This window comes from Sceloporus undulatus, chromosome 1 (assembly GCF_019175285.1).
Source record: "Sceloporus undulatus isolate JIND9_A2432 ecotype Alabama chromosome 1, SceUnd_v1.1, whole genome shotgun sequence".
In the NCBI taxonomy this organism is placed as follows: Eukaryota; Metazoa; Chordata; class Lepidosauria; order Squamata; family Phrynosomatidae; genus Sceloporus; species Sceloporus undulatus.
Window position 1 is genome coordinate 157,879,625 of NC_056522.1, and position 19,912 is coordinate 157,899,536.

General features: G+C 40.9%; 1 protein-coding gene across 2 annotated transcripts in view; it reads left to right on the forward strand.

Moving 5' to 3' along the window:
• FGF18 (fibroblast growth factor 18) overlaps window positions 1-19,912 on the forward strand; it is a 650,869-nt gene that overhangs the window by 611,856 nt on the left and 19,101 nt on the right. For both annotated transcript variants that reach the window (XM_042465526.1, XM_042465608.1), the window contains one exon: window positions 13,933-14,039. In XM_042465526.1, coding sequence (XP_042321460.1) covers window positions 13,933-14,039 — 107 coding nt within the window. The remainder of the gene's footprint in view (window positions 1-13,932; window positions 14,040-19,912) is intronic.

Below are 19,912 nucleotides of genomic sequence, written 5' to 3' on the forward strand. Positions count from 1 at the left end.
TCTTCTAGCAATATATATATATATAGAGAGAGTTCCCAAAAGGGGCTGCCTGGGCTGCCGCTTACATCACTGATGACACACTGATGATTGACATGCATTTTGAAGCGGTGCAAACTAGTGGGGGCAACAATCATGCCAAAAAAGAAGTGATTACAAGGGGATAATGAAAAGATCCGCTTTCATAGTGGGAACAACGCACCTTTTGGGTTTGATTTACCAACACGGAGTGAAGGCGGATTCCCAAACTGGTTTAATATAAGTGGGAGTGAGACCCAAGAGACCAAAGAGTGCCTGCCAGAGCTATCAGAGCTTTCAGCTACCACTTTTCTTCTTGGCTCTGCTTTTGGTGTCCACTGTCCTTTTTCCTCTTCTTGGGACAGCTGGCTGCCAAATGCTCCTCTTCCACAGTGTAGGCAGAGACCTAGTCACATCTATTGTTCTCACTCTACTTCAGGAACCTTCTCTGCTTCTCAGTGTCCCAGCACAAGTAGGCAAGGCTTCTGATCTCATAATGCAGACTTTGATTTGTACAGCAAATATTTGGACCAGATTCTTTCTCTATGGAAGAGGCATACCTGAAATACCCTTACGTCCACAGGAAATTGTTTTGATCTCATACTCTGGGACAGGGATGGGAATCAAGTGGCACTCTAGATGTGGTTGGACTGCAACTTCCAATGTTCCTCATCACTGACAATGCTGACTAGGGCTGATGGAAGCTGCAATCCAGCAACAACTGGAGGGTCGTATGATCTCCTCTTCTATGGCTAAATTATCAACCAGTAATTGTAACATGAAACTCTTGAATGCAGGCATGTAAAAATGAAATCTCTCCTTCCCTGAAGATGGTTTTCTGATCAATATATGCCATTCAAATGGATAATATTTCTACTCAGGGCAGAATTATGCATGAATGTAAATATGCAATACAACATAGCTGAAAGTTTCTCAAAAAGATAATGATTCTGCATAATAGAATCTCATGAAATTGTTGAATATGTCTTGCTTTTTCTGCCCAAAGATAACATTTGACTATTTGTGAAAATTAATAGATTTGATAGAGTGCCATGTAACAAATTGGCAACCCTACTTTTAGAAAGAGAGAGGAGGTCACCTAAGATGGTTGCTGGAGGTGGCAACAAGGTGTTGATAAAAAAAGGTGTGTGCTGCTGTGCAGCTTGCTCTGGTAGATGCTCTCTTGTTTCCATGTTGAAAAAAGATTGCATGGCCAGTCCATATACGTAAAATGGGAGAGCCCTTTGCCCCACACAGCAAAATGTCCTGGGTCTTTCAGATGCTATGGGCATGTCATGAAGTGGGGAATGGGAAGTGAAGTTGTTATCTGTTGCATTCAGAGTAAACTACTTAGACATTATGCCAGGTGGATGTTCCTATGTATTACATCTAGGCTTTTTATATGATGGAATAGGTTTTGCCAATTACATGGAGAAAGATCTATTAACAATGTATGGGTGAAACTCCTTACAACCCATTTATATTAATTCCTGTCAAGTAAATAAAATTTTGAGTGATTTCCCCCCCAATCTTTTTGCTATAAGATCCATGTAAAACAGGGATGGCAATCATGTGGCTGTACTGGTGTTTTTGGATGTTCATGAAGTACTGTAGATCGAGGTGGTCAAAGAATGTACCCTGATGTTGCTTGACTGCAACTCATAGCATTCTTCACCATTGGTTCTGCTGGATAGCCCCCCGAACAACTGGAGGATTGTGCTTCCTACCTTAGAGAAGACGTAGGCAATCTGTTTTAAGACATTAAATTAAGCTTCATAAACTTACGTTGTACACTACTTGCAATTCAGTTCCAAATGGATAATATTAATATAATGTTTTAAAAAAAACAATTCACTGCTTAAAACATGAAACTCATACAGAAGTGGAACAAAATGAAATATATTTCTAAGGAAGTAGTGCTTGCATGAAAAGAGGACTAGTGTGTAACACTGAAGTAGTGCTTTCAGTTAAAAGTATTAGTCTTCTGTGATAGTCAAAAGAGCCACAACTCTAAGCCAAGATAGGTCACTTTGGGCACAGCATCACAGTTTGTCTTATTTTGTTTGTTCTAATCTTCTGAAAAGGGAAGGAGAAAAGCAAGATGGTACAGGTTGTATCCCTTCTCCAAAATGCTTGGGACCAGAGGTGTTTGGGATTTTTAAATTTTTAAAATTTTGTAATACCTGCGTTTGCATATATGTACATACTGTGATGTGAGTCAGGGTGCCGTAGTGATGTGAGTGTTGGTCTACAACTCTGGAGACCAGGGTTTGATTCCCAGCTCAACCATGAAACCCACTGGGTAACCTTGGCAAGTCACACTCTCTCAGCCTCAGGGGAAGACAATGGCAAACTACCTCCGAACATATCTTGCTAAGAGAATCCCATGATAGGGTCACCATAAGTCTAAAATGACTTGAAAGCACACAACACACACACACTCACTGTGCTACCTTGGAGATGGGAACCAAGTCTATATACAGAATTCATTTATGTTTCATATGCACCTTATACATATAGCTGAAGGTAATTTTATAAAATATTTTAAATACCTTCACGCATGAAACACAGTTTGTGTACACTGAACTGTCAAAATGCAAAGGTGTCACTATCTCAGCCACCCATAAAAAAAAGTTTTGTTTTTTGGAATATTTTCAGATTTTGGAATTCCAGATAAGGAAGACTCAACCTCTAGTACCCAGAGGGAAAAGAGACCAGTGTTCCTACTGGTTGTTTAGATTTGGTTATGGAGAATTTATGACTCTCCAGATGTTGTTGGTCACCCTGACCATGGAATGCCTTGGCTGGGATTGATGGGATTATGGCCAGAATTCTTTTGGTCTTTTACACTATCATAAATTCTGGGTACACCAGCATAAGAAGTTTTTTGGTCATTGTACAATGAGGTGTCCAGTACCTCCTTGTCCAGTGCCTTTTCCATGGCTGTGCAAAGGCATTTCTGCAGCATACTCCTGAAACTAATCAGTGGTTGGGATGAGACTGGAATTGTACCCCAGCAGCTCCTGTTGTACAGCTAGCAGGAAAAGACACAGCATTTATATTCCCAGATTGGTACAGGAGGGGTGTTTTCTGGATGTTGACCAGTAGCTGAACAGTGCCAGAGTGCAGATTGTTCCCAAGCCACTGACTAGCCACAGGGCTGTGTCGTGGCACCATATGGCTACTGTTGCATAGCAGTGAAAGAAGAGTAACCATCATTCTCCAGATTGTTATTGTGCACCTTCAAGTCATTTCTGATTTATGGTGACCCTAAAATGACCCCATCATGGCCTTTCTTGGGAATATTTCTTAAGTGTGGGTTTGCCACTGCCTTCCTCTGAGTATGATTTATCCAAGGCCACCCAGTGTGTTTCCATGGTTGAATGTGGATTTGAACCCTTGTCTCCCAGAGTACTAATCCAACACTCACACAATGCTGGCTGTTTCACACACCAGATATTGGCAAAGCCTTATACTCTTCTAGTGCGTCAAACTGGAGCTTGATCTTGAGAGTCCAACACAGGGAGGGCTTTACATCTCTCTCCCACTGTATGTAGATGAAGTGACTGTGGCAGGTGTAACTTCTTCCCTGCTCCTGGTTCTCAGGCTGCAGCTGCCAACACTTCATCTTCTATAAATACAGGAATCTATGGCACGGTACAGACTGCACAAAAGCACCATGCTGGTGCCAATTTTAGGGTTAGGGTGCATCAACCACACGGTCCCTAACCCTAACATGGCACGGTGCTGTAACAATGGCTGCACCCCATGTACACGGGCACCACCATAGTTATGTAAGCACCGTGCGGCATCATTGTAATGAGTGTGCCAGTGGCGCACTCATTACATCACACCTTTGATGCAAAAGGAACCCAGTTTTTCTGGGTTCTTTTTCCTGTGGAGGGAAGCTGCGCGGTTTGGCGGCTGTGGCTTCCCTCCAGAGTAAATTAGGCCGCTTTTTGGGCAGTTTGTCCCACGCCTATATTCTCTTTTGCTTTTGGTCACTCTAAAGAAAGGAGGAGCAAAACAGTGCACCACAAAAATTAGAAGCGGATTCTGTGCTGCACTTAGGGATTCAATGTGGGATCAGGTTTTAAAAACATTGGAAAGTACTGAGCTAGATCACTTTTAGTGGTCTAATCTGCCCAGGCTATTTTCCTAGGTTTTTCTTTTTTAAAAATCTTCCTTTACAATGTTGTCATTTAAGATGAAGTCTGTGCAACACTCCATACCTGTCTTTCCTCTTGCCTCTGTTTTCTAGCATCCGTAGTTTCTTCTGCTTCAGTAACATCAACATTTTGGGTGTACCAGAGCAAGTGAAGCAGAAATCAGATGCCAGAGCTCAGTGTTTATACGAATACGATTCCAATATGCAGGCAATATAGGTTCTCTCACTTGTTCGTAGCCTGCAGGTTTTATTACTCCCCACAGACTTTACATAATTTTGGCATAGCTCCCTCTTCATTATGTCATGATTATGAAGTGGATGCGAGGTCATTCTATCATGTATCGTAGGATTCAACATTTGGGTTGTAAATGTGAGCTATGCTTGGAGATATTTCAGCCACTCTGAGTGGCTCTCCACATATTAGAATTTTCCTACATCAAGATAGTGTTTGGTTTTACAACAATGTGCAAAGTGTACCATGGGTAGATATATTTTTTTCTTTGTTTGTCCTACAGATATACCAAATACATGTCAGATTTGTATATGGCTCAAGTGAACAACAATATTTCACACTTTGTAACTCATTATCATATATCACACGTTGTAACTAATGCATTTGTATTATCTTTGTGTCAGAAAATTATTATGTGTGTTAGTGACTTCTAAGCATGTATATAAAGGGCAATCTTTCCACCTGCACGGATTTTGTTGTTCTTGTCCTTTCCCAGCACAGGGGTGTACATTTTTTATTCTTAACTGTTGCAGAGAGTTCTTCTAGAGTGGTCTGAAAAAAGTGTGTTTTCATGATTTTCATGATTTCATGTTGCCAGTTGTTGCTTGTCCAGTCATTCCATACTTTGGAGGAAGGGTTTGTAGTCATTTCTTGGATCTGAACACAGCATTTTTTCAAACTTAAAAAATCAACAACAACAACAACCAAAAATGTGATTTTATGAGGTGGTCTTATGAGCTGAAGCAAATTTTCTCCTCTCTGTCTGCATTTGCACTGCAGAAATAATCCAATTTGGTACCACTTTTACTGCCATGACTCAGTGCCATGGAATTTTGGGAATTGTAGTTTGTTGTGGCACCAAGACTCTCTGACAGAGGAAGTTAAATACCGCACAAAACTACATTTCCCAATGTAGCTAAGGATCTCTCTAGGGGAATTTTTTAATTAGCTCAAATAATGGGCTGAGCTACAAACAGCTCTCTGGAATTATTTCTCACCTGTATACTGAGATGTTAGGATAGAGGAACGTAGAGGCAGAAGTGTTTCTATTAACTGTATTTTATTCAGGGGAAACACACATCAGTGCAAACGCACTCTCACACACATTGCATATAACAGCTAAGGAATGCAGGGTTTAGCCTTGGAATAGATAAGAGGCTGCACTAATGGTGATACTTACTAAAACATGGTGACTCTGGATGGTCCAATTGGATGGTATGGTGTTGGACTTGGCCTTTTTGGGAAACACTGAGGGGAATGGCAGCGAGGTGGAACTAGTCAGAATTCAAAGTGGCATGAAGTCACCATGAATTCTAGCCAGCCTGATGAAACAAAGGAAATTTAGGTCCTTATGTAAGCCACGCAGGCACGTTAGAACGCACCGGGGAATGTTTTAACCCCGGTGTGATAAACTTCTAGTTCAGTTGTCCAGTTACAATAAAGCAGTACTTCTCAAATAGTGGGGCGGGCCCCCCAGGGGGGGGCGCGAAGCTCCGTAAAGGTATGTTATGCAGAGGTGTACTTATAACAATTTTATAGACAAATGATACTATTTACAGTCGTGCGGGGGGCGCGAAATGTTTTCTTCTTCCTGGGGGGGGCATGACAGAAAATAATTGAGAAGCACTGCAATAAAGTAACATAATGCTTCGGTTGCAGTAGGAAGACCCTAGAGGCATAAGCCATTTGGTAGGGGAGGGATGTGTGCCACATATGGAGACAGCTTCGGCTGCATCTACACTGCATAATTAATGCAGTTTGACATTCCTCTAACTGCCATAGCCCACTGCTACAGAATTCTAGGATTTGTAGTTTTGTGAGATTTGTAGCCTTCTCTGTTAGAGAGCTCTGGTCCCACGACAAACTACAAATCCCAGGATTCCATAGGATGGAGCCATGACAATTAAAGCAGCGTCAAACTGCATTAATTCTGCAGTCTGGCAGCAGCCTGAGATGGAATATTTTTAACAAAGCCATGTGGGAGATAACTCCCACCCTGCTGCAATTTGTACGACAATATGATGGAAATAGTAATCCACCACATCTGCAACAAGAGCTTGAGAACTGGACTACAATTCCAGGGGTCAGGGTTTAAGTCCCCATTCAGCCATGGAAGCCCAGTAGGAGATTTTGGGCAAGTCACATCCTCTCAGCTTCAGAGGAAGGCAAAGGAAAATGCCCTCTGAACAGATCTTGCCAAGAAAACCCTATGATAGAGTCACCTTAGGGTCGCCATACATTGAAAATGATTTGAGGGCATACAGCAACAACAAACATCTGGAAGGCATCTGGTTGGAGGAGGCTGCTTTATACAGTGTATGTATTCCTAGGCATCATAACTGGATTGTAAGATTTAGATCTGGGTAGGAAGAAGTGTATTTGCATGAACCCAGGTCTTCCATGTAGCCAGATCTATCAGCTTTCTCCCCTTTTGATTTAGTCCAAAGTGGCAAAAAGAGGTTATTTGATATGGAAAAATCTAAGCTGCACGTTTCTCAGTTTCCTGTAACTCCCTCCTAATATCTTTTCATTAGCTTTCTGGTTCCCATCCTCTTACTCAAGGGAAATCTTTGAAAGATAATTGGCATCACTACCCTCAAATGTTTCTCTGACTTAATGTTTTTTTAGGTGGACTATAGCTTTTCTGCACACATATATACAGATATACATATAATCTTTTTCAGCTAGACATGTGAGGAATTGGCTGGTTTTTTATCCAGTGGGAGTTCTCAAGAAGGTTTAGGCTAAATGGACCAATTCTGGGAAAGCTTGCTGGCAGAAGAGAATTTGTCTTAGAAATGAGTACTAAGAACGGCTGTCAGTCTTTCCCCAGTACTCCCAATAGAAGACCCAATGTTTAAAGGAATAGAATATTTAGCTTCCTTCTTACTTGAAAGAATGAAGAAATAACAACAATAAAAGTGCAGTATTTCTTTTGCAAATTCCTACTACTTGAAAGTACACGAAACAAAACAGTGGCTCTAACTTGGGCAGTCATCAGCGTGTGGAATAAGATGATGAGCTAGTTTCTTGAATTATAAAAGACAAATACCAGCATTGTGGGAATATGACATTATTGAATTGATCCAGAATTGAAGTGGGTAATGCAAAAGTTACACATGGCTAGCCCCAGAGGTTGGTGTCTTAAAGCCACATGGGGCCTTGGCTGAAACAGTGACACTATCATCATTTGAAATGAAGCACTCACAAAGGTAAGAAGCAAGGTGAGAGAATTTCCAATTTCCATATATACCCTTTCCCATGGAAGGGGACTTACAAAGGAAGTGGAACCGAACAGACAATAGTGAAGAAGAATGGGAGTTGCAGTTAGAAAACATCTGGAAGGCCACAGATTGCTCACTTCTACCATAAATCTTCCTTTCCTACCCTTGGAAGCCATTTATCTGAATCTCCTTTATTCTGTTGTCCAGAAGTTGAAAGATCTTTGACATGAATTGTAGTTGTGTTTTCAAGTTGTTTCAGACTCTATTGTGGGGTTTTCTTGGAAAGATTTCTTCAGAGGCCAAGAATGTGTGACTTGCCTAAGGTCACCTATGGCTGAGCCAGGATTCGAAGCCTGGTTCTAGAGTCATAGTTTGATGCTAAAACCACAATGCCATGTTGACAGGAATGACATTAGCTAAATAGTTGCCAGCAGTTACCATTTCCTTTCAGAATGCCCTGAAACTATTTATGTTCAGGGGAATCCTGCAAAAAACAAAGCAGTGGCTGCCAGAGATGGTAAAAGTCCCAGTGTCCTTTAGATTAACTAACTGCAGGGCTGGCTCCTCAGAAATATTTTTTGCTGATGAAATACTTGCTTATAAAAACACAAAGAGGTAAGTGGAACCAGTGCAACCTAAGAAAGCCCTCACATTGCTACTTGGCATAAATAAGGCTTACAACATTTTTTTTGGGGGGGGGGGAACTAACCTCAGTGTTGAAATAGCATCAGGGTTCTGCTGACGTTCTGCCATTCTGTCATGGCTTTCAACATCTAACCTCTGCCCACTTATGCTGTGAGTATGGGAACTTGTTGTTGTGTACCTTCAAGTTGTTTCTGACTTATGGCAACACTGAGTAGACCCTCTCATGAGATTTTCTAGGGCTGAGAATGTGTCACTCACATAAGATCATCCAGTGGATTTTCATGGCCATGTGGGGTTTCGAACCCTGGTCTATAAAGTCATAATCAAGTGTTTGAAGCATTAAACCATGCTGGCTTTCGAGTATGGGGACACTGGCAGGGAAATTGTGGAACAAGAACTCCCATCTCTATTCCCATGCAAATGATCCTTACCATTCTGCAATGGGGATGTTGGTGTTTCAGTACAGTCAGGTGCACTGGAATGTTTAGTTTGCCAGTTAGTTATTGTTCTCTTAATTTACAACTTGCCTTTCCTTTAGCAATTTGCCTTGCCAGGAGTGAATGACCCAAAATCACATAATGAATTTCATGGCTCTTTGGTGACTCAAACCTTGATTCCAGTCCAACACTCTAACCACTATGCAACCTAGTGCAGGGAATACCTAAAGAATATGTTGCCAGCATTTTAAAAAGTAGCCAGCTTAAAACCCACTCACAGAAATCCAAATGGTTATTTTAAAAGGTTTAGGTTAATAATCCTAAAAGATTATTTTTAAAACTTTAGGTTAATTATCCATAAAGGTTATAGGAAAAGGTTAAGACAGACCCGTTAAGTGTGCTATAATTCGGGATCATATTACAAAACTAGTTCAGAATTACCAGAAGAATTCAAGCTTGGGTCCAATAATTTTATGCCATGCAATAGTTAGGATTATTGCACAGGTTTTTCCCCCCTGGTGATCCATCTAGAATAAAACAGCAAATGAAGCCATTACCTGCTCACTGTTGGTTTGTACCTTTGCTGTGTGCCTAATGGTGTTATACATCGCAATAGGGAAGTAAATCTTCACTTATTTTGTTCTTGTATGCAAGAATGAATGGTTTCAACAGTTTCCCCCCCTGCTGTGTGAGATAGGAGGGTTTCCACATAGATTTTGATGTCTATTTGCACTTATGGGTTCTGCCCCTCCAGAAAATGTGTTTTGTGTGAAAAGCAACGTTTTTGGCACAGGAAACAGTGTAACAATGCCTTTCTGTGCAAAATAATGCCTGTCTAGGCAACATTTTTCTTTTTGTTGCTTTTTGTCGCCACCCACCTCTACATTTTGAGGATGCAAAAAAGCACATATTTCAATGCAAATAAATTTCCTAGGAAAGTCCCGAAGTGTGAAGAATTTTGGGGACTGCTCCCCATTTTCTCAGCAGGAAGTGTTAATGTAACCAGACACCTTGTTGTTGAGCAAATATTCTTATTATCCATATGCATTCCTTATACCTGTATGTATTCTTTATATCCATATGTCACAGATGTAAACCTGCAGCCAACTCGATGGGATAGTTCTGTATGTATTCTGTGATCTGTATAGTCAGTTGTTTGGATACCTACTGATAAATTTGCATCATGATTCTATGCAATGAATACAGAAGCATTCCTCCACAAAAGTGACTTCCTAATTATCATGCAAAATGTGCAGCCTTCCATATATTGGCTAGGGACATAGGGGCTGATGGGAGTTACAATCCCAATATGATTATGTTTCCTACCCCTGCTCTAAAGTCTTCCTATTAAATATCTTGCATTTTGCTTTTGCACTGTGTCTGCTGCACACTGGTTCTTGGATGAATGTTATTACTGATGTTTTCCCACAAAGTGTACATGGTTTCAGTGCAGCCTTAATTTGTCCTTGTTAGTATAAAGGTACAGCTCTAGCATTTCGTAGCCTAGGCAAGTAAGAGGAAAGGTAATTTTCATTTATTTCCAAAATTATTACATTATTTTATTAGCTCTTTAAAATTTATTTAAATTCTTTACTTGAAAAAAGGGGGTATCATATTTTAATTAGTAACAGTGTCAAAGGAGAGCTAGATTAATTATTGGAAATCACGCCATCCAGATGGTTTTAATTTTCACAGCAGGGAACCAACATCTTTTTAAGGTGATATTTTTCAAATTAAAATCAGCCTGGGTATTACTCATACTTGTTTTAGTTTGAGGGTGAGGTGATGTATCTTGTAGTTTTGAAACTACCCAGCTTTCAGGGGAGCCTTTTGGAACTGGGAGACAAATGTGAATTTTAAAAGATGCAGACCTGCTTTACTTAAATGATTGAAAATCAACCATTTGGCTCAAGATGATGTGCGTGATGTGAAATCTTTTGGGTCATTATATTGTGCTGTTGAATCTATAGGACAAAGTTCACCAAAAGTTATTTTTATCTGACAATCAACATTAGACATAGAAGAAAGACCAAAGGACTGAATTCCCTTCAGCCCTTGACATACAGAAATACAGCAACCACAGTGAAGGAAACAAGGGTGAGAATTTGCAGATAGGTAGGTTTTATACTAGAGAGAATCGTTGATCCGTTTTGCCCAGTTTTGGCACTGATTGGCATTTAGGAAGGCATCTTTCTCCAGGGTCTTTAGCAAAGGTTTTCCTCTGCTCCTTGAGGATTTTTCTTGCTCTCCCTGCAGATACCTTCCTTAGGCCACAGGCATCTTCCCTTGTGGCCTGCTGCCACCCCTTCTCCAAAAGAACTGTGTGTTGAGTTTATGAGCCTGGCACATTTTACTCCCAGCTTCAAGTAGGGAGAATATTTATGGATCATGGATACGCTACTGCCCTTTATTGCCCTTTTTGATGCTTAGCCTGAAATTGACTTCTTTGGAACAGGGCTCCTCATTTGAGATCTTCTGGCTCAGGTTCCTTGAACTTTGCACAGTGCATCTCTGTAGAGCCAAGTCCATCTGCTTTGGTACCTTGAAAAAGGCATATACGAGTAACTGCTCACATAGCCTATACTTGATAACAATAGTATACCTAAAAAACATCTAGGGGTACCCATGTTGGCCATATAGCAAAACCAATAACATCCAAACAATGATACCTTTATTGGGCCAACCAAAATCCACAATTACATGATGCAAGCTTTCAAAGTCACACTGGCTTCTTCATCAGGAGAACAGGAGAAAGAAATTGAAGATGTTAGTCATAGGCCTGCATTTTCTGTTTCTGGTGTTACTTCAGATGGCAGGTAGCTGCCCCACCAGACCCAGAAAGAGTTGCTGGGTGGCAGCAGCACCCCACCTACATGAGTGGGTGCAGCTGATAGATGGCAGAGCCACCCTTGCTGGTGGAGGGGTGCAGCTGGGTTTTTTTGGGGATGGACAGGAATGACTTTTGAGATGTCACCTACTGCAGTCTGCACCTCCCTAATGATGCCCCTGCTTGATAAACTTTCATTTTGTGTTCAGGTTAGGCCAAGCCAGGCTAACCAGCATTATTCTAACTGTTGCGCATAAGTTTGCATAGTACAAATAGGCTTAAACTGTGATATTAGCTGTGTTTGCCCATGTAGGGCAAGATGTCCTTGAATCTGTAAACAGGATCAACAATTCTATGACTTCCAGGATAATAATAATAATAATTTGTATGCCACCTCTCCCTGTATTGGATCGAGGCGGGAAACAACAAACAAGAGAACAATAAAATCAAACACAAGTAACAATAAATAAAAGCATAATAAGACATGTCATATCCTAATTCCCCCTTTTCCCCTCCCACCCTAAAATAACATTAAAACAACAATTCCCAGTAAAATGCTCAGTAAAACCAATCAGTCACAATCTGGTGGGGACAGCTAGGCAAATGGAGAGTGAAATTCCGAGGAGGTCAGTTTGGGATGGCCTGCTGGAAGAGATCCGTTTTTATTGTCTTCTTAAAGGGCTCCAGAGATGTTATATGGTGGATCTCATCTGGCAGGTCATTCCAGATATATGGACCTAGCAAGCTCCTTTTCCAAGGGGGAATTTTTATGTAGCCAAGAGGGAGGTATTTTAAAGAGGCTTGAAGAAGCTGGCCACATTGTAGGGATAACAATAAACTCTAGGGGGAAACCCTTGAATAAACTGAAGGGTGTTAAAAATTCTGTTGGTGGCAGTTTTTAAGATCAAACTCTGCTTTTTATTTGCATATTTGTTTATTTATTATCGTTACTTGGGGGACTCCTTGGTATATACTTTCCTGTAATGGGGGTGAGGGGGAGCATTGATCTTTTTCGTTGTGGCATCTGTGTGATCTTCAAGGTAGGATTACACCTGCAGTAGTCACATTCTAGAGTAGGAGGATTCTTCTCTGAGCAAGAAGCATTGAACAAATAACCCTGCCACTGAAAGATAGGGTTTAGTTCCAGAGCAGTATGCAAAGAGTTTTTTGACATTCTTCATCCCATTTGAGGCCAGAAAAAAAAAAGTGGGACCATTCTGTAGAGATTTATTTTTTGCCGATGTGTGTGTGTGTGTGTGTGTGTGTGTGTGTGTGTGTGGGGAGAGAAATCCTCAGTGTATCCTGAATATGATATACCATGAAAAGTGGCAGTAGCATGCCTCCTCCTCCTCCTTTTTGCTATTGTTCTTGCTGATGCTGCAGTTCCACTGCATTCTATTCTGTGCTCTAGATCTAGCAGCACTCCAGGACCCTGCACTGGTGGCAATGGTGGTGGAGAAATGGTGGCTGTCACTCAACCACAAAAGGGCAGAGACTAGCCCAAGAAAGTGGCCTCTTTTTGATTGGGGGGGGGGGGAGTTGAGAACACAAGATAATCTCTAACTCTTTATCAGAAAAGAATTACTCTTAGAAATTTTGGCTCAGCTCTGGATAGCTCCTTTCTAGCTAGTGATAGCCCAAGATGCTTTACTCTTTGGTGTCCAGTTGCTAGTCATAAGTAGAGTAGATCTAGTGCATCAGTGGGATTTACATAACTATTGGCTTTGATTCTATGAACCTGCTCTACTTGGGACATGCAGTTGGAATGAGGAACCTTGGTTAGAATAACACTTTACAAAGTCTTCTTAGCACCCTTGAGAAGTCTGTTCTTGCATCCAGCTGTTTGCCACTGATGGTGCTGTTTGAAGCACATTGCCTCACCTTGCTGTCTCTTGGGGCCAGCCCAGCTTTTAACTCATTATTTCTTGTCCCTATGTAGTGTGGCAGTATTAGAAACCTGCCTCCCCAAAGCTTTTCCTTAATTAGTTTTCCTTCAGATGGATTGGGAGCAAGGAGGACTGAAAATCAGGAGAATTGCTTTTGTGATTAGAAATACAACCTGGGGTCAATAGCTGCCAGATGTCATTTGTTTTGAAGGGGTGTGGTTTATGCTAGAGTAATAATGCAACATATTCCCATCTCAAAAGACAGCGATGGTTTCCAAATATATATCTGGGAATATGATGGAATACTGTGGGCATGAGGGGATGTGTGCTTCTTCTGGCTCTTACCCAGCGCCTTACTGTCCACCTCTTGTAATACAGCAGAAATACTCTGCTTCACGCTGGTTTGGATAACATGTTGGAGGGTATCTTCTTCACTTGTTCACTCTGTGACCGGTCCGATAAATGCCTTTTTTTCTTCTTCTCTTCTTCCTTTACAAGCCCAGCTTCTAGTGGAAACAGACACATTTGGCAGTCAAGTCCGGATCAAAGGGAAAGAGACAGACTTTTACCTTTGCATGAACAGGAAAGGCAAGCTAGTAGGGAAGGTAAGTGTTTTCTATTAATTCATTTGTAATATGAGTGTTACCTTTAGCAGTGACTGCGAACCCCCATAATGATGTGTTCTGAACTTTGCCTGTCAACCCCAAATGAAAAGCAGGACTTGAAGAATGTGGAATTCCTAAAGCATTCATGCCTTTACTTTAAAAAAAAAAAAAAAAAAGGGGGGGGGGGGAGAAGGAGAAAAAGAAGAAAAAGAAACCCCTAACCCATAAAATTAAGTACTGTGGCTAACCACTGGGGTTTTATTACTGATTTCTTTGGGTACACACAGGTTTCCATTTTACAGTTGCATAAATTGATAAAAGATGTGTGCATCTCTTCAAAACAATTGAGAACTTACATTACATGAAGGGAACACTCGCTTACCTTAGTGGTTTAACCGAACAAACAAATAAAAATTGTAGAAACGTTTTAGGGAATTTGGCAGTGCCATTTCTATCTATAAGAAACAAAGAGTAAAAAAAATAATAATCATAATGCTGTAAAGTTAATATTGCAGTCTTAAGATCTTATTATAGATGGGCTTCATGGTTCTAATGTTACAGGACTATTTTATTACCTTTGATCCCCCCACCCACAATGGAAGTATGTAACAAATTACATTGCATTTGTCTACATAGCATAGCATATTTGCTGCTGGGATCGAGTTAAAATGAATCCACTTGTTTTTGTGGCTTCCACCATTCCCTGTGCCCACACTCTTGGTTGGCAAACCCCGAATTTGACACAGGTGGAGGGGGCAGAGAGGGCACAGTTTGCTCAGAACAGATAAGAAAGCACCTTTTCTTGGCCACCACACAGAATTAAAACATTGATATTACCATCAGAGTGAATCTGTACATGGGGAAGTCGATTTAATTTTGAACCTACAAAAGGATCCTTCAGACTGGGCAAAAACCTAGGGAATTGGCGGGAATTATGATTTTAGTTGTTGGGTTTTTCCTGGTATCCACACAGTGTTCTTCCTGTCCAGGTATTTTTCTTGTGAATGTCTGGTATTAACCACAACTTTTTAAACCCACTGCAGGATGTTGATTGTTTCTGTCCTGGGAATTTCTGATACAGGTTGGAATCCACATCTCTAGCCATTGTCTTGGTTCTTCCTGCTGGACTTTTGGACTGCCCCACTGATGATGTTTGGAATAGGAGTATGACCTGTGTCACAGAACTTTTCTGTTGACCCTCATTCTTTCATTACATTTCTAGATACCAGTTACATTTTTGAAAGAATATTGTTAGCTTCATAGTTCAATATTCCTCCCCCCTTTCTTTAGCAGTTATAGTTCTAAAATAGTATAGCACTTTAACACTATGACTATAACAATATTCTTTCAAAAATTAAATGCATGAGACAGGGAATGTAGATACTGGGGAAGGAATATGGAGATAAGTGTTGAATTCATGGAGAGGTTGACAGGGGGATGAAGGCAAACCATACGCACCTCACAGCTTAACTACACCTCAAGCAGGAGAGAAGAGCACTTGAAAAGAAATGTGCAGATTGGGAGTCTATTGCAAGGAAGAACAGGGCCAAAAATTTCCCAAAATATTTAGGGAAAGATTAGATGAAGAGGTGAAAGCAATTGTTGCAAGATGTGAAATTCTGAAACAGGATGCCCTGACATTAGCTATTGGGCAGTCTGGAAGAGCCCAAAGGTATACAACTGAACTATTTGTTCCAAAATAGAAAAGCGGTGATAGAATTGCTATGTAGTGGTGTCATTTACTACTGAGAAGAGAGCTGTTCATCCAGTGTGCCTCATAATATTGACGTTGTGTGGTCTAGTGGTTAGAGTCAGTGTCAGACTAAGAGCATTGCCACATTGTAGGTTTATTGCATGATTGCACTGGCTCAGTTCCATGTTGATTTTTGTTATCATATGATGTTGTGACTCTCCTGTTGTTGCATTGCGTTTCCATCATTATTGGATTGCATCTTTTCACTGATGTCAAAAACTCATTAATATTTCGAGTGTTATTGCTGTTTAGCTATTGTTTCTGGTGTAATAATTTTATTCCACTGCAGTTCCAATATTCTGGCAATCCTGTGGTGTGAGTGGGCATGGCTCTGCTCTTCTCTATCTCCCTATCCTAAAATAGGGTGAAGTCACTCCTTTTCTTGTGTACAGACAAAGAAGACAACATTGTGCACCAATGAGAACCAACAAATAGATAGATGCACTACACAAACATGTGAACGATTTCAATTAGATCATTGTAGGAAGAGTGAAATGAGAAGTGAGAAATGTTGAAACTATGCAATTGCACACTTTTGGCAGGAAAACAAAAAAACAAACAGTGTACATGTGCAACCGTTGGTTGGTGAGAAAGGTGAGGAAGGTGGAGTCAGTGAGGCAGTGTGGAAGACTGATAGAGGGAATCACAAGAGCAGCACCATAGCGCTATTGCAAAAAAAGCATCATAGAGACTGTTCCACTAGGTTTACATTTGATTAAACAATGTGATTTCTGCAAGACAACAAGCTGGTGTGAAAAGGCCCTAAGCCTGGGGAGCTCTAGGTTTGAATCTGTAGTCAGCCACAACACTCTTTCAGTGACTTTAGGTCAGTCAGTATCCATCAGCCTAACCGACCTCACAGGTTGTTGTGTGGATGATATGATTATATGGGAAAGAGTTATGTTTGCTGTTTTGAGCTGTTTGGAGGAAAGGTGGCATATCAGTTATATATTACAAGTAATAATATGAAGAAGAGACGTGTACATTATATTTTAATAATAATAATAATAATAATAATAATAATAATAATGTATGTGGTGCTTTCAAATGTTTAGTGTGCTTTGCATACATTATAATTCTTTCAGATTAGATCTTGCTTGATCAGATTTGATTGCTTGTTATGCAAGGTGAGAAAACTGGCACCCCCTCCAAAGCAAGAAAGGAGTATCTGATTGTTCAGAGTGGCAGAATAGAGAGTAGATAAGGCACTTCCCTATGTCATATTTCTAACAATACTTGTATCAAGACAGACTTATTTCTATGCTTAAAACAGGAAAGAAAGAGGAATGGTATATTCAGGTACAAATAAGAGCAGATGGAAGAATGGTAAAGCCATCACAAAGTGTTGATCGAAAGAAGCAAAGCTTTTGAAATAGAAGGCATTATTGAATTTTGTCCAAAATTCTATGTGATATCCTCCAGTTTTACTGACGGAGTCTTAGCTAAGAAGCAGCTTTAATTCCCCCCCCCCCCCCCATAAAAGCAGGTCTTGATTGTAGGCATTTTTATAGTATCAGATCATTAAAAATGTATGTGTTCATTGAGCAAAATCCATTATTAAGTCTATCTGGAATAGATCCATTGAAATCAATGAGACTTGAATTAGTCTGGAGCTATCAAGTTCCATTCATTTCAGCAGGTCTGCTTTAGACAGGACTAGTAGCCAGTCTCTCTCTGTGTGTATGAGTTTGTGTCTGCAAGTAGTGTGTATGTCCACATGTGTGCGCACAGATACAGTCTGTCTGTCTTCGGTCTGCCTGTAGATGTTTGTCTGCTAGCATGTCTGCTTGTTGATGTGTCTCTGTGTTGCATGCATATGTGTATAAACCTTCTTATAAAAACATCACATCTAATTCTTTCCCTGCCCTCACCTCCCCTTTCCTACCCCAACTAGTGACAAGTTCATGAAATGTATTGGCTTGTCCAGAAGGGATACAGTATGAACATAATATTTTGGAAGGAAAGTTGTCCAGTCCAGATGCATCGCTTGTATTAACAGCTTCTCGGGGGGAGGGGGGAGGGACAGAAGGGGAAAAATATTTGTGATACCAAGGGTTATGTTTTTAATTAGTATGATAACTTTTCGCTCTTTTTGTGGCAATAGGTTGAGTAACTGCGTTTTTAATATACCAAATGCTCTCTAAACAGCCAGTAAACCCCTAGATACAAGTTTGTGCCTGGGTTATGATACACATATTTAAGTCTACCATGGGAGGGAAAGGAGCCCATAAAGTTCTTTTGCAATCACCCTGGAGTGTTTGCTTGCCAATAATGAAACCGTGGGCTGTGACTCCTCCCCGCTCCCAGCTCATTTCCTATTGACTTACTCTGTGTAACCCTTCACTATACCAACAGATGCCATCTGGCTTTCTTCTCCTTCTCAGTGAGCATCTTTGGATAGTTCCCCAGCTGAAAACCTGGTTTGAGTTTAACCTGCTTTGTATAATCATGAACAAAGGGCATTACAAATGAGAGCAGGTTGTTGCTATTCTCAAGTTGGGCAGTCTGACAGAAGTTAACCATTTCAGAAATGGGACATGTTACCTACTGTGGAGGTTCTTGGCTACAAATACCTGGGGTCATTCATCCACCAATCTCCAAAGCACAGGCCTCTTCGTTTTCCATCTTTCCATCACCAAGGCTAATTTAGATCTCTAGCAAGCTCCATTGTGCCAAACATTTCAGCGGAGCTTTCTCAGGATGCTGGAATGTAATCTCCCTGGATCTTTCTCCTCCCTTACTCCCTGCCTCCGCACACACTACCACCTCCTCCGTTTTCTTGTTCGTTATTGTTTGTCACTTCGCAGCTAGATTTGGCTATGATATTATGAACAGGATTCTAAATCTGTTTATTGTATGTTTGTGTTCCGTGCATACACACAGCTGGTTTACATTAAAGGGGGCAGGGGGGAGGGATGTAGCCAAATCAGCCCACATAGCAAGTATAGCTAGTGTAGACAAGGCTAATGGTTTTAAAACATGAACAGGCTAGTCAAGGTCAAGGCTGTATTACATTTAGTTTATTCCACTTTAAATGGAGGCAAGTTGGCCTGCACTACCTGTTCAACCTCTTGGTTATTCAACATGTGTATTCCACAAACCCCACATCTCCTGCACAGTGTTGGCTTTCATGCTGAAATTTGAATGTTTAGATCCTTGAACAGGAATGCAAACTACATGAGAAGAACAACAGCTCTTAAAATCAGAGGCCTTGCACCTCTCCCACCATCCAGAGGGAACTGTGCAAGACTCCCATGAAGTGCTGGGTTTTAAGGCGATTGGGGATCTGTGGAACTTGGCCACCTTTCTTTCCCTGTCAGGAGCAGGCCTGACACAAGAGTTCCTACCCTGGTAGGAGCTCCTGAAATTGCTGTCCCACTGTGGGATGGCAACATCAGCAAAGGGGAAGAAGAGAATGAGGAGAAAGAAGAGGAAAAGGAAGAGGTGGTGGAGGTCAGGGTGGAGTAGGAGTAGGAGTAGGAACAACAGCAGCCATAAGAAGATGGTGGACCTAAATTGCATGGAGAAGCTCCTAGGATTAGTTCAGGTAGAGCTAGGAATTCCAGGTAGGACCACTATGATACTTTTGGTCAGCCTCTGCCTATCACTAATGAGAATACTAGTCTAAAATGAACTAATGGTCTTACTCTGCCCAAGGCAACTTCCCCATGTTCCTTTGGGGGGGGGGGATGCAATTAGAATTAGTAAAGGAACAGAAGAAAAATGGTCTTCCTCTGCCAAGAACAAGTATTTTATAAATACTCTCTATTTTCAATAAGTTGTGCCGACTTCTGTATGGTACCTGACTAATGCTGGTTACTTGTGTGAAAGTTATGTGGCAAAACTGTACTGCTTTCTACATGCAATGTACAGCGGAGGTGGACATAATGTGTATGTGCTTTCAAGTTGTGATCCCATGGCAATTTAACGACAACCCCATGAATTTCATAGGGGTTTCCTAACCCTGTAGCAATTGCAATCGACACAATACAGTGTAAATAATTTTTCTACCTTCAGGGTAGTTTGGGATCCAGAATTTGGATGTGACTAAATTTTGGTAGATATTGTTTGGGATACATATAAGAACTCATATGGCATAGCTGGAGGAGTATTTGCTTTA